We start from the raw sequence: 15752 nt of genomic DNA on the forward strand, positions 1-15752 counted from the left end.
GTAACTGGGCAACATTGCTCACTGATTTTCTCTTCACAATCCCTTCCCTGAGGATTACGACCACGGACTGACTATGTGGACAATTTCCATCTCTACCACTTGCTCCTCCCCCAACAAAAAGGGGGACGACTCTGTAAGGACGAGAAGAGAAGCATCGTCACATGCTGGTTGCCTCGGTGGAGCCCACGGAGCTTCCACAGTGTGTCCTGAGGGAAAACAGCCCACACTCTGCTGAACCACTGCTCCTCTTGGAGCGAAGAGCCCACACATGTGTCCAGAGATACGGGTCAAAGCATCACAAGTGAACTAGATCATCAGGTTGTGGATGCCCCGAAGGCATATGGCCCAGACCACAGTCTCCACCTACCAGAAGACGCCCCTAGCTTTAAGCATCCTTGGGGGCAACGGATTGGCATTAGATGCACCTATTGAGACCCTCAGATGCCCAAGACCGTACTTTCACCGCCAACTGAGAACCGTGTGGCGCTGGGCCACAGGGGGGAGAGCCTGGGCCTCACAGACCACCTGCCACACGCAGTCCACAAGGCACAGCCCACCTGTGTGTCTGCAGCCCTCTCTCCTCCCGCCGCTGAGTGCGTCTCCCTAGTCATACAACCCGGCCACTGCTCTGGGGCGTCCGTAAGTTCTCGCGTTGCCCCCAATGATACCACAATGCCAAAACCCAGGCATCAGGCCGGGGAACACATCAGAGCCCAGCGAAGTTTCGCAGGAAGGAAGCAAGAGAGTGAGCCATGAGACTTGCGTGTGACACCAGTCAGGTGAAGGCAGCCTTAGTCTTCCACGTCCTGGGAGTGACAGCCCTTTCAGTGGCGCCTGTCCCAAGCCCCGGAGGAGCAGGCTGTGACAGCACAGACCTTGTTCGCAAGGAACCTCCCTCACCGCGGCTCGCCCGCACGCTGGCCCATACCACGGAGGTTCGCGCTCTGGTTGGGGCTTTGGTACAACCCCGGCTACACAGAATTATGAGTGACTTATGTTCTACTTACGCTTTTTGTCTTTTCATAAGTTCTATATCACTTTTACACTACATTACAAAAGAAACACGACATAGCATTTCCCATAGAAGGCTAAGAACCGGAGGCTTAAAGGTCCGTGAACACATCGCTCACCCGGGCTCTGTCGACACAAACATGCAGAAGTTATTCTGGATAAAATCTTAAAATTAAGTTCATGTGTGGGAACTGGAGTTGCACAGGTATGAACAGAAGCGGACGACCAAAAAGGTGATCCACCTTCTCAGGTGGAGAAGTGTCCTTTCTTAACCAGAAAGAGAACAGGAGGTCAGAGGATGTCCTGAGCAGGTTAGGGGTGCGCACTAGTTTAGGACAGCGCCACTGGGGGTGCTGAATGCCATGTGACGAGGGAGGCAAGGCAGTCTGATGGCAGCGTTCCACTGGGTGCCTCACACCCGTAGTGGCTCATAGGTGATTTGGTTAAAGAAGGAATTCTCATTTAATTGGCAGGATGTGGGGCCTGGGCAAGAATGTGTATATATTTTTAAAGTTTATTTATTTATTTAGAGAGAGGGGGAGAGGGAGCGCGCATGCGGTGGGGAGGGGCAGAGACGGGGTGGGGGGGGGGGTGGAGACAGAGAGAGAGGGAGAGAATCCCAGGCTCTGTACTGTCAGCACAGAAACCCATGCAGGCCTCAAATTCACAAACCATGAGATCATGACTTGAGCCGAAATCAAGAGTCGGACATTTAACCAACCGAGCCACCCACCCAGGTGCTCAAAAATATATTTTTTAATCGTGCCCCAAACCGTTCCCAAACACAGTTAGGGCTGAGAATCACGCCATTAAAATATTTAACCTTTTGCACCAAAAAGACATGGCTATCTTCATCTCTCCCCAAAAGACAGGGGACACCCTCACCTTTCCCTAGCAGAGGTGACTAATCAGTCCCTCTTCTTGAGCTGTCACCGAAATAACGGAACACAGACATGGAGGACAGACGGCACCTATTCCAAGATAACTGGGTCCTCCTCATGCTCCGGTCTCCTCCTACCCCATCATCACTTTGACTATTCACTGTGAATTTCCTCCTGAATCAATCAATCACCAGCTCCAGAAACCGTGAAGCCATCCAATGACTGGCTTTCCTCCAGGCTGAGAATGTGGGTCAGGCTCTCCCTCAGGAGACGTGATCTGCTTTAAAACCAAATATATGATTTACATCGGAAACTTGCGACTGAAGGAAGCATCGCGAGCTGCCAGTCCACAGAAGCCACACAGAAAAGAGCTAAGAGATTTTTTTTCCCTCTCTCTCTAACAGAAGAGCTTATAAATCAAAGCAGTCCACCATCCAGTATTGAGCAGCAGCTCTTACTCAGGATGAACATGACGATCTAGAAACTCTGAGGAAAGCAGACAAACGGATTACCAGCCACTCCGAAAGGCCGCCGCAGGCCCGAGGTCAGTTTCCTGGTATTGTTGTCCCTCAGCTCCATGCGACCCACTCGTACGATCTGACAAACGAAACTGATTTTGTCCCTTTTCAGGTCTTTGCTTCCGAGGTCCTGGAAATATTAATTTCCATAAATTATTTGGGAGAACCATTACTCAATGCAGGTGCAACTGAAACAGACAGTAAAAAGATGGATTGGGACTCTCTTCTCTGACCAGTTTTTAGCATTTTAATAAGTTGTTCACATAACAAAAAGGAGCTGGATGACAATAGTCAATTAACGTTAAGCAAACTTCAGATGCAGGGTTAAGAGAGTGCTGGGGCTTTAAGAGAGTGCTGGGGCAAATCTCTGTCATGGGGATCCTAAGGGAAGCTAGAGACCCCTGAACAGCTCTGGGAAGGTATCTTATTATCACTGCATTCACACGGGTTACAAGCATCCCAAGGATCCATGCTCTAGTGTAGACACAAGTCAGAGGGCAATCATTAAAGATAATCACTGGAATGGTGAATGATTCAAATGAACCTGTGTGGTTGTACTTACAGTAAAAACAGCTCGCAAATTATGTAATCTGTCTATGTCTTTAGGCAATCCTGAACTTGACCAGCGAACCAGGTAGTTTTCACTTGAGAAAAAAGAAAAGAAAAGAAAAGAAAAGAAAAGAAAAGAAAAGAAAAGAAAAGAAAAGAAAAACAAATTCATTTTCTAAATTTAACAGGACACTAAATAGACACCCACATTGATTTATAATTAATACCACCTAAGTCCACAATGCAGACAACTATACGAGTTCAGAAATGTCAGCCATGCCAGAGAGAACTGCTTTTCCATTAGCACATAAGTAATTTCCCACACAAGGGAATAGTCGAGAATCTCTGAAAGGCTGTAATTTTGCAATGGAACTATATGTGAACGTCATTTCCAAGTTTATTATTTTAAAAGCATTATTCGTTTATTGAGATTGACTATGATCTAAAATTCACCGTTCATTCATTTACAGTATAAAAGAAATACTGCACGTCTGTCTCAGAGCCTAAAACAACCAAATATGCCATACAGACAAATGGAATCCTACGACAAGACGAAATGGAGTCCGTATCACAAATAAGGATGAAATTCATCCATTTGTTCTGTTTTCTGTCACATACCAACTTTTATAATTTTGAACAACACAAATGAAGATATTTGAGTTTTAAAGGTACGTGCATGAGCACACACACACTTCACACATAATTTAAACCATAATTTTTCCATCTGGACAAAGAGAGAGTTATACTAAGAGACAAAAGCAAGAAGGAGGGAAAAGACCACATTAGAAATGACAGGGATGACAAAGACGAGATTTATAATATTTCATTCAACAATTATTAATTGAGAGCCTTTATATAGCAGGCAGCCATCTAGACACTGTATTCCAGCCAAACGTGTTGCAGAAATAACAATAGGTCAAAGGTCCAAAAGTGACATTCGCAAGAGACAAAAGTTTGACAGCAGCAAGATTGAGACAAGAGTGACATTATCGGGGGGGGGGGGGGGGGGGTCTTGGAAACATAAAACCCTATGAAGACAACACAGGAAACAATGACTTCCACCTTTGGTTGGTTGCCACGTCCACGAAACAGTTCCAAGATGAAAACTCTACATTCGAACACCCGTGTGCACGCAAGAGAGCTGACCCTGGACCAGAGCCCGGCAGTGCCATCACACCGTCCCAAACCACCCTGGGCTCAGCTGCCGGGGGAAGTATGGCCAACTGGTCTCCCCACTGCTCTCTGAGAGACCTAGACGTCTGGTGGGCCCAGCGCCACTTTCCGAACGTTACCCAGAGAAGAAAGACAGCCGCAAGGGAACGTCACTGACCTGATGAATTTGGACTCCACAGGGTCATAAAGAGACATCAGCACTTCAGCATCTTCTCCGATTTTACAAACCACATTTTTGAGGTTGACAAACAAGGCCAGAGAAGGGGTGGAGGCAAACTTAGCTTGTCTGTTAATATCTATGTTCTGCTTTTGGGACTGTAAGTAGAAATAAAACAGAAAGTTGACAGTAGCAGGGTGCCTGGGGGGCTCAGTCAGTGAGGCGTCCTTGACCCTTGATTTCGGCTCAGGTCATGATCTCCCAGTTCATGAGCCCGAGCCCCTCATCGGGTTCTGCACAGACCATGCGGAGCCTGCTTGGGATTCTCTATCTCCCTCTCTCTGCCCTTCCCCAACTCACGCGCACACATGCTCTCACTTTCTCAAAATAAGTAAATAAACGGAAGGAAGGGAGGGAGGGAGGGAGGGAGGGAGGGAGGGAGGAAGGAAGGAAGGAAGGAAGGAAGGAAGGAAGGAAGGAAGGAAGGAAGGAAGGAAGGAAGGAAGTTAGTTGACATTAGCAATACTCACCACTAACCAACGTTGCACTTTCTTTATTGATGACAGAACAGAAAACTGCATGCAACCGGTTAGCCTAACACAGCAAAGCCACTCTGCAGTCACTTCCTTGTCCCACTCAACACATGCACGCACCCAGTGCAAAGGTCACAACCCCTTAACAGTTTGTACTGAACATGGTCTTCAAATACTGCAGTGTCTAAACAACGAATCATGGTGATGTTCACATGCAGAGCTGCTTAATTTCTGGTTCCCCCACTAGACTAAATCCTCCGAGAACACTTCTGTCTTATTCATCAGTACGTCCTCAGTTTGTGGTACCCAGTAGGTGCTCAATAAATACTTGCTGAATGAACGGCTGACTCAATCAGTCAACTGACTCCTTAATATCTGCTATAGAGAAGACACCATTAGAGACCAGAGAAAATGCAGAAGATCAGTAAGACACATGTTCCCTGCCCTCATCAAGCTTAGAATATGTCACTCCTCTGGCTCCTATCAGAGAGGAAATGCAGAATCCAGTATTGTTTCCCATGAGATGAAAACACAGAGTCAATGTCGTTAAGACCCTGCCTCCTAAGACGTAGCACAGTGCTTACAACCCTCCCCCCGCCCCCACCAAGGGATGAAATCCTTCCTGGTCGTCAGCAGTATGTTTGGACACTGGGTTCCTTTCCATTCATCATTGTATGAAATATACTGTATAGTCGTGCCTTCTGAGTTTTCTAGTACAAATTCTGGGCCTCACTGGTGTTTTATTAATGTTGAAAACTGTTACTGAGGAAAGGTGCTCTCAATGTAAATGGCACATTACAGACAGCCGAACTTACCTTTTCTTCTTGCAATCTTTCCTCCACTTGTTTAGAAGCGATTTCATGAGCTCTAAAGAGACTAATCGTGCTAGTTAGTTCTGGATCCAAAATGTTCCCGTCTTCATCTCTCACCACCAAGTCCAGATCAAGAATTCTAGAACAACAAGAATTCAGAGCTTCATGGACACGGACCAAGGGCTTTGAATTCTCTGACACAACTTCAGTCCCAACAACTAGGCGCAGTTGAAAACATCACAGAAAGTCAGGGTCATCCATAATACTAGGGGACATAATTCTATAAGGTCACTTTCTTTAAAACACATTCCTTTGGAATTCAAAAAAATTACTCAGGGGCACCTGGCTGGCTCAGTCAGTAGAGCATGAGGCTCTTGATCTTGGGATTGTGAGTTTGAGCCCCATGTTGGGTACAGAAATTACTTAAAAACTAAAATCAGGGGTGCCTGGGTGACTTAGCTGGTTAACTGTCCAAATTCGGCTCAGGTCATGATCTTATGGTTTGTGAAATCGAGCCCCATGTTGGGCTCTGCATTGACCGGATGGAGACTGCTTGGGATTCTCTCTCTCCCTCTCTCTCTGTGCTCCTCCCCTGCTCCTGCTCTCTCTTTCTCTCAAAATAAATAAACTTAAAAAAACAAATAAATAAAAGTAAAATCTTTAAAACAAATTATTCAATGTTTACTTCCATTGCAGTAGTGACTTTTTCTTCAAGTGCAAAATTTTACGGATCTGCACAGCCCAAATGAAGTGTGTGTTACTAATCACTATATGAACAGCATGGGCAGTTTAAAGCACACACATGCTATATAGATAGTTGGGGGAGGGGTATGTATGGGGGTATAATATATACAAATAGAGTATATATAGGGTGGGTAGTTATGTATAGAGTGTATATACATACATACTCCTGTGTGTGTGTGTGTGTGTGTGTGTGTGTGTGTGCGTGTATGTGTGTGTGTGTGTGTGTATGCAGTGACATACAAACCCATGCACCCATATATTTAAAATTGGTGATGGTGACATCATCACCAAGCTGGGGAGAAGAGGTAGGAAGGAAGAACGGGGGCAAAGGCACACCCACCATTTTATTCTCGTCAATTCTATCACACAGCTTTGCTTCTACCTACAGTCAGTTCTAATCCCGAATTTAGCTCATCAGAAGATCTTCGATAAAGATGTTCTACTGTGTTTCGACACCAAACATGTGGAAGTTATCCACAATAACATTAAGCAACTTTCTGGCCAGATGGCTAGACGTAGTAGCCAACTTAAAACATGAGCAGCATCTGTCTAATAAAGCTGTCCATCCATGTCTGGAAATGTTTTTTGGCAACCTTCTCTCTGTTTCCCCAAATCTGACGAAATTGTTACGTGATTTTTAGCACAATTTTTATTTAAAGAATAAACAAAGACCATTATATAAAGAAAGAAACCGGGAGCTGCACCACGGCGACGTGTTCTGGCTTTCTTTTTAATAAGACATGAGGATCTTAACCACAGATGCCTTATACTTTTGCCTTTGGGATTTTCTTCCTGCTATTAACAAGTCTATGGAAGCAGGATTTTTTTTCTTTAACCATACGGCAAAGTAGAGTCTGCTGACAGAAAGATAAATCTCAATTAGATAATGACCGTAACAGTTACAATTTTAAGAGGAGAGGTGACTTGGGAAGAAAGACTCCAACGAGGCAAACTCATGCCCGACTTCTCTCCCTGAAGGTCACACACCTTAAAGCTGGAAACGAGTCTGATAACGTGCGCCAATCAGGTTTCATTTTGAGAGGATGCTGGGCCACTGCACCATTTGGAAAGCAGTCACAAAGACCTCGTGCTCCCCTCTTAATATCTACTAAGCAAATCCACTGATGGCGAAGCAGGACCCACTGGGCCAGTCGGCAACATGAGGGTAAACAGGCTTTTAAACAAATACTCAGAGGCTTTTCGCTCTGCATGAAAACAGCCTAGTAGTTGCAGGGATGGTGGGGTGCCTCAAAAGGAACAGAAGGACATTTTTTTTAAAAAAGCCTTTTAGTCTCTCATCAGTTGTCTCTGTAATAGGCTTCGCTAATGAGGAAAAGCCCCCTCTCTCCCAAACCCTGAGCCCCCCCTTGGGAGGAGTCAGTGCTGGTGTGGGTGGGGTCAGTTCCGGAGTGGGTGGGGCCAATGCTAATGAGGGGGGAGAGAAACCTTTCTCTTATGGGCTGCCCAGTGCTGGTGCCTGCAGAGTTACAAAGCTTTAGAGGTCGGTGGCCAGAGGTCCCACAGGCCACACGGAACCAGGCTCCCTGAGGAGCAGAGGCCCAGGCCACGTATGGGCCTGCTGCATACACCCTGCCGTGTGCTCCTCGCCTCAGTCCCGCCAGGACAGATGGCCAGACCCGCTTCACAAAGGAAGAAACCTAAGCTCCGAGAAACATCCAGAAGAACCCCGAGCCTGGATTCTGAGCCAGAACCCTCTCATGGTAGAGTCCGTGCTCGTTCCAGAATGCCACATGGAAACTGGCGCAGGAAGTGGCTCGTCAGGGTTCTCTTCACGCCAACTCTTCTGTGTGTTTTTCTGAGCAGCCAGCGCTCAGGTGGGGTCTGAACCCACAGTGAGCTTCTGCTACGAAGGTGTGTCTGAGCACAGCAGGAGGGCAAAAAACTGTCTTATTAAGGGCTGTATCTCCTCTCAAAGCAGTAAATTATGTTTGGAAACACTTCCTTTCGTAACTCGATTGTTCCACGAAATAATGTACTTTCGTTGCTTACCACAGCCAAACTAAGCAGGTGGTTCTGAACATAAGCTCAAAATACAATACTCCAAGAGAAAATAGAATCAAAGCTCCAAAAAGTGTCATTTTTCAAAGCTCCAAAAAGTGTCACGAAATGGGTTTCCCTAAAACGATATCTAATATCCTATATTCAGAAGTCTCTAACTTTCTGGGGCTTCTCCTGTAGACTTTTTTCTTTAATGTTTATTTATTTTTGAGAGAGATAGAGACAGAGTATGAGCAGGGGAGGGGCAGAGAGAGAGAGGGAGACACAGAACCCGAAGCAGGCTCCAGGCTCCCAGCTGTCAGCACAGAACGCGATGCAGGGCTCAAACCCACGAACCGAAGATCATGACCTGAGCCGAAACCGGATGCTGAACCCACTGAGCCACCCAGGCGCCCCTCCTGTAGCCTTAATCCAAACCCTCCATCTAACTAATAATGTTGCTAGAAACTTTTCACACTTGAAAGGATGAAATACTAGAAAACAAAATGATACTATAATTCTGATTTTGCAGAAAGGTTGAGTTTATACCCAGGGCACCCTTCAGCTAACCGGCTGGGGCAATCCTCTCCCATTCTCTGAGCTTACCATCCTAGTGTGTAAAATAAGGGGCTTGGTCCAACCCAGAAGTTGCCCGATCCGCTGTCCAGCGTGGTCCAAGTCTATTTTTAAAAACTGAAATTTCAGGCCAGCATGCCAGATATTAGAAATCAGAATCTTCAGGGGTAGGTCCCCCGATTCTGTATTTTGAAAGCTCTCCAAGTGATTCTGATAAGGACCAGCATCTGAGAATCGTGTGACCAGATCATTTTTGAGGCCTCTTGCAGCTCTGACATTATAGGGACAACCAGTTACCCGGTGGGAAAGGGCGTGGCCTCCTTCCGGTTACAGACTTGGCAGACCCAGGAAGAAGCAGCTCACTGCCCCTCAGCATCAGAACCGCGAACGAACACTAGAACACAGAGCTGTGCGGGAGGGAGCGCACGGCCGCTGAAAGCATTCAAGCACAACGGAGCGGAGGCTTGCTGTAGACGGGAACCTTTGCAAGAGCCATCCTTACAACAAAGCAAACTATTTGTTGTTTATCTGAAATTCAGATTTAGCTGGCTGTACTTTGGTTTGCCAAACCCGCCATCCCCCCGCACTGGTGCTAAGTTCCAAGGTGACCTGTGATGTCCCTTCCAACTCTCAGAACCTGGGGGGTCCACAAAGAAACCTGGTGCTTGTTATTGCCAGGGACCCCAGGTCTGGACTCAAAGTGAAGTACTGTGAGCAGAAAATAAAAGTCCCTTCTCGGCAGGACTCACGACAAGGTCCTCTATGGAAGAGTGCAACTGAGAGACCACCCAATCCCCTGCTTCTTGGAGACAAGAATAGGTTTCAACAATGACTCTGAAAACTCCTGATTTTTAGAACCCAACAAACAGAAAATACCCTATCCTTTTTTTTTTTTTTTAAATCTTTAAAGTAATCATTCCACCCAACATGGGGCTCGAACTCACTACCCCAAAATCCAGAGTCACATGCTCTACCGACTGAGCCAGCCAGGCACCCCAAAAATACCCTATCCTTTCAAAAATGAAAACTAGGGGGACGCCCGGGTGGCTCAGTCAGTTGGGCGTCCGACTTCGGCTCAGGTCATGATCTCACAGTCTGTGAGTTCAAGCCCCACATCCGGCTGTGTGCTGACAGCTCAGAGCCTGGAGCCTGCTTCGAATTCTGTGTCTCCCACTCTCTCTCTGCTCCTCCCCTGCTCATGTTCTGTCTCTCTCTGCCTCAAAAATAAATAAAAACATTTAAAAAAATTAAAAAAAACTAAAAAATAAATGAAAACAAGGCCCTTATTTTGACGTTAGAAATTTTTTTATGATAACATGATCTTAGACTCCTCAAGGCTTACGGTAATGGTATTATATTGGATAATTTAAGCATGAAATCATCTTTGAAATAAACAAACCTGTTTCCATAATCGATTTTGGCAGTGACCTTCTTCTTCAGTTCTTTGAGCTCATCCTGCGGCAGAGTTCCAGAAAGAATCTGCGATCGCCATTCGATAAGGTCATAGATCATGTGCCGCACGCTTCGAAACATCTCCCTGTTGTCTTGCTGTACGGAGGAGAGAAAAGCCACATGTAAAGCTTTTGGTATAAAAGAGCCCTGTGGAGTGTTTTCCAAACACACATGTAGTCTATGCTTCATCTGATGCGATCCAATTAATGTCAAGTTAAAAGATGTTTTTAGCATGAAACAGGAACACATCATATGGAGTCTGGTTCCTCTGAGGCACTAAAGATCGAAAGGAGAAGCCGTAATGCACAATCCTCACTATTCCACCCAACCTTCCAGAGTATATGCCTCTCAGTCAAGAGGTTCAAACCCATAGCAGGATCGGGATGGGGAGCCTCAAAACCAGCCCACGTGCTTCTAGCACGTGGCCCAGGGATGGGCAACCCCTGAACCTCCCTCAGGATCAGTGTGAGCTTGAAGATCTTGCCATCGAGTCTTCAACATTTTGAAGACGGCGCCCTGAGCGCTGTTCTCGGCACCCCAGGCAACCGAACACCTGGGCCCGTCGTCAACCAGGCTGTAGGGAACAGCATCAGCCTGGGCCCCGGCGCGCTGCGCCTTATTCAGCGCACGCAGCTTCTACAAGCAGTGAAGTCCGAATCTACAAGCAGTCAGTGCATTTACATCAAACGGAAAACACACACAAAAAAATTCACATTTTTATCACTTTATACATATTTTGAAGGGTGTTGATGGTACAAAAAAAAAGCATTTTGCATTGAGACCAAGACTACAATTCATCAAGGATGTTAGGGATTACGCCCCCGCCCCTAAAAGGAAGCTGGTGGTTCTTTCTATGAAATCTAGGAGACCTTTAATTTGATGAAATTCTAAACACGGTCCCTATAAACATTAAAACATGGCTACTACACACTTTTTTAAATAACTTCTGCTCTCCACATCTAAACCTCCCGCTCCCCGAGTTCTAGTATGTGACCTTTGTAGGAATTTCTAAGACCCTCCCCACCAACCTGTCAAAGAACGCCCTCAGAGACTATTCTGCACCCCACAAGCTACCTTTATAGCATCATCCTAATGTTAATTTCTTAACTAACAACTAAATGGTCAAAAGTAATGGTTTATTCCACAATTAGATTTGTTTCCTCTTACTAATTCATTTTTCTAAAGCCTTATCAAGTATCTAAACTTCGTAATATTTTGCTAACTTATCTACAGCCACAGAGCACAGCAAAACACAACTCGTACCAAAACGCTGTAAGGAAATTTCTACTAGCTTTGTATAAATCCAACAATGCAAGTCCACCAGAGACAAACCCACATTCATAAAAAGGAAGCGAAGGTGCCCACTAGGCATGTCTACCCCGGGCGTGAACTAGACCCAAGCCCACGAACATACCAGTCAGCATCAGCCCCTGTTTGTTTTCCTGCCATATTTTTGTTTAAAAATTGCTAAGTTGAACATGAAACACCGACTACAAAATTGCTCAGATTTACACAAAACATTCATGGCTAACTTTACGCTTTTTGGTTTTTGAGAACATTTGATGACCAATTACTGCAACTGCTTATTACTGTGCATTTACAAGAAGCCACTGTATAATCAAAAACAACAAGCCTGCCCAGAGAGCAGCTGTGGGACTTTTGCAAGTTTTCTGTGTTCCTAAGAAATCGATGCACTGACTTCCCTCCAGAGCCCTTGCTTTGTGCTGACAACATTAGCATACGAGAAATCAACACTCTGAATAGAAATACAGGCTTAACAAAAGGTAATCTTCTGCAAATATGAATTTATGTGCAAAGAAATGCCCTGAGGGAATAGGAAATGGAAGATGTCAGAGTCTCAGCCTCCCTGCGTTAATAAGGCTTCTTCCGTGATCGGGAGAACTGGACAGCTGCACACAGAGCCAGAATGTAAACGACTTCCCCACCTCTGGAACAAGCACACTTAAGTCTAGAAGACTGTGTAGTTTAACTCAAATGATAAGAGACAGGCAATGGCAGAAAAAATAAACAGCAATTGTTCTGTACTGCGTCCATAAAGAAGCACCCGTTAAAGCTTAAAAGCAGATTTCAGTTTTCAGGATCTAAATATCAACGTTGAGGGTACATCAATGCAGACTGCCTAGTCCTGTCTTCCAAAGCCTTCAAGCAGCCCGTCTCCCCTTTTGGCACAATGAAGGTGAAATCCTTGGCCCTTCCCTTTACCAATGCTTTGTCACAGGGAGCATGGCATTTACAAAGTGGGTCCAAGAGGACAATGGTCCCCCAGGGTGGAAAGAATAATGGGCCACGTTGCCTTCTTTGCCCTGAGTAGGACTTAGTCCTTGGTTCTGCTTTTGAGGTTCCCAAGGAAAGGAAAATCATCCCCTTGGTACATCAAGGTCCCACAAGACCCTTCTCTGTTTTGAAGCTTAGATTCAACATCCCATTTTCTCACCACGTAGAGCTGCCTCCAGATGGTGGACCACTCTCGGAGTGTCGTGGTGACTTCCTGTATGAGCGGGAGGTCGCCCGGGATGACCGTTTCATGTTGCCTAAGGGAAAGGAGAAAAGGACAGCCAAGTTCATGGCTTCATTAAAGTCTACAAGCTATACCTTGTAAATTCCAAATCGGGTCCACAGAATTAAATATTTAAGCAAATGGAGAGAAAATATACAAATAAGACTGTGTCCACACATATGAATACATACATCTCTGAGACTGACAGGTAATATTTGTACAGAACTTGACTGTGTTCCTACATTATCCTACATGTAAAGGCGTCTACCTCATATGTCAAGGTAAGATGAAGGAGGCAAATAATATCCCATTTAAAGTCTTCAGAACGTCAAGGTCTGAGAGTACATTCATAATATGTGTACCCATCTATCTTATAGACGGCCATAAATTATAGCCAATCTGTGTGGCATTAAAATGCAGGTTTGGGTTTAGATGATTTCTACATTTCCATCATGCATAAAACTCACTATATGATAATACATGAAGCACTTATCCCTGCCAAAATATGAATGAGGCCACGGCTCCCCAGTGCCCAGAGGTACTCTATCTGATCCCCAAACTCTGATGCATCCTCTCCCTTTTCCCTGCACCCTGAAAGGTTAACCCTTGACTTAGTCTTAACTTGCTATCTGTGTGTGTGTGTGTGTGTGTGTGTGTGTGTGTGTATGTGTTTTTAAATGGTATCAACCATGGTTTTTCCAGTCGCATGCTCTGTGTCAGGCCCTGTGCTACAAAGGACTCAGAATATTTGGGACTGAGTTAAGAGATGGAAGTGTGGCTCATGCAGTGAGGACACCTCGCCCCAGACGTCCTGAAAGGACAAGACTGCAACCAGCATGGAATATCCCGGGATCCCAAAATATGTCCCACCTACATATCTTGAGTTGGCTGGAGCCGAGATGGGCGGGCAGGATGCTTACTTTGGCTCGCAGTTGGGGTTCAGGGCTACAATGACCTACTGATGGTGGGGGCTCCCGAAGGAAAAGACAATGGTGTCCCTGAGAGAAAACCAGTGTCTGCGGAGAGGTCTAGCCACGTGCACCCCTGGAGCGACAGGGACCAGATGTCCGAGGCAGGTGTGTGTCTGAGACCACCATCCACAAAACTGCTTTTAGAAATCGCCCTTTGATGGGACATGATCAGTGTCTATTTCAGAACGTGGTTTTCACAGCAGCCCGGCCGGGTCTGTCACCAAGGTTCCCGGTAAAGATGTTGATGAAAATGTGGTTCATCGCACTCTGCAGTGCCCTTCTGAGAAGGCCCCCCCCGGGGGGGGGGGGTTCTCTTCTCCCACGGGGTGAGCACATTGGGCAGCAACCTGGATACTTCCACCTCCCAGATCCTGAGTTTCATGCTCAGTCCACTGGGCTCTTCCATTGGCCGTCAGAAGCTTGGGGCTCAACTAGAACTCACTTTCACCACACGTAGAGGGCCTCGCTCTACGTACTGTGTCCCAGTCTCAGTTCTGGATCCTTCCCACTTCCTCCCTCTTCGTAGGCCTGATCTGTCTCTGAACTAACGTGCCAACTGGCTTTAATGGACTCGATCTGGCTACTCTGTAACCACCTCTTTACCCGCAAGGGGTCAGCCATGTCTGCCCCATAGGGTTGTCATTAAGACCTACAGAAAGAACATCACGCAGGGCTCATGGAAGAATGAGCGAGACACAGCAGACAGTCAATGGGGGTGGCTCCTTAGTTGGCGCTAAATGACACCAAGGGACGAGTCAGGGCTGAAGGCCCCAATCCAGGCATCACGCACAGAGAGGAAGCACAATGACACGGGCCACCCCAAACAGAGGGGCCACACAGGACTAGGAGAAGGACAAGGCAAGCACCCTGGGAGCAGCGGGCAGGGAAGGAAGTAGGTTAGGCAGCATGAGAAACGGGGTATGAAAGCATCAGAACAAACGAGGAGCTTCATCCAGTGAAGGGGACAGCCACCAGTGCCCAGTGCTGCAGGAAAGCACCAGAAGAACAGCCTTGCAAAGACACTAGAAGCTTGGAGATTAGGAGGCACCAGCAGCCACATGACCACGGGACGAGGGACAAGTGGGAACCGCCTCGGTTACGGGGTAAAGGTAGAGACCAGGTGGCCGCAGGCACGTGGCAGTGATGTGGGGATGTGGGGTGTCTGAGAGTAAATGGAGGCTGCTGTACAGAAAGAAGAAACCCGGCAAGAGAGACAGGGTAATGAACTTGGAAGCAGGGAGGCAGCAGGGGTGGGATGACAGAGTGGCCTGGGCTGGATAGGAGGAAGGACCATGGGGAGGGGAGGTCGATGTCCACAGGTCTCCGGAAGAAAGGAGACTGGTCAAGTCTGAAGGCAGGAAGTCCTTTGCAACGAGGAAGGCACAGATAGCTGGGCTTGGGTGGGAGCAACAGAGGGCAGCACGGGGAGCGAACACAGGGAGCCCCAAAGCCTTGGCAGGAAAACCACTTCTTTGCTGTTTATTTCCCGGGTGCACCATTCACTCGCTCACCCTGGGGCATCACACCCCGGGACCCAGTGTTGTGTCTGTTTGTCTGCGTGGGTGTGGCTCTCCTCACCGAGAGTCAAAATAATCTCTTGTTCGCTTTACTATTATGGTTCCTAATTACATTTTCCATATATTCTTTTGTATATACCTCGCAGTGCTTTTTTACAAAAATTAATCACAGTCTGACGTCTATACTGACTGTGATACAGACGGATATAAAATACATTAAATGCATACTTTATTTAATTATTTCCACCAGAGTCAAAACTTTCCTTTCCCCCCCCTTTCCTTTTAAAACTTTGTGCACAAAACATTTTATCTGTATTAAAAAAAAATACCGTATTACAGGTC

The 15752-nt window shown here is 46.4% G+C and overlaps 1 protein-coding gene across 4 annotated transcripts in view; it reads right to left on the reverse strand.

Moving 5' to 3' along the window:
- Nucleotides 1-15752, reverse strand: part of DOCK1 (dedicator of cytokinesis 1) — a 528429-nt gene that overhangs the window by 437822 nt on the left and 74855 nt on the right. For all 4 annotated transcript variants that reach the window (XM_030333989.2, XM_030333990.1, XM_030333988.1 and 1 more), the window contains exons 5-10: nt 12860-12956; nt 10352-10500; nt 5638-5773; nt 4290-4447; nt 2973-3054; nt 2405-2540 (exon numbers count right to left, since the gene is read on the reverse strand). In XM_030333989.2, coding sequence (XP_030189849.1) covers nt 2405-2540; nt 2973-3054; nt 4290-4447; nt 5638-5773; nt 10352-10500; nt 12860-12956 — 758 coding nt within the window. The remainder of the gene's footprint in view (nt 1-2404; nt 2541-2972; nt 3055-4289; nt 4448-5637; nt 5774-10351; nt 10501-12859; nt 12957-15752) is intronic.

This window comes from Lynx canadensis, chromosome D2, assembly GCF_007474595.2.
Source record: "Lynx canadensis isolate LIC74 chromosome D2, mLynCan4.pri.v2, whole genome shotgun sequence".
In the NCBI taxonomy this organism is placed as follows: domain Eukaryota; kingdom Metazoa; phylum Chordata; class Mammalia; order Carnivora; family Felidae; genus Lynx; species Lynx canadensis.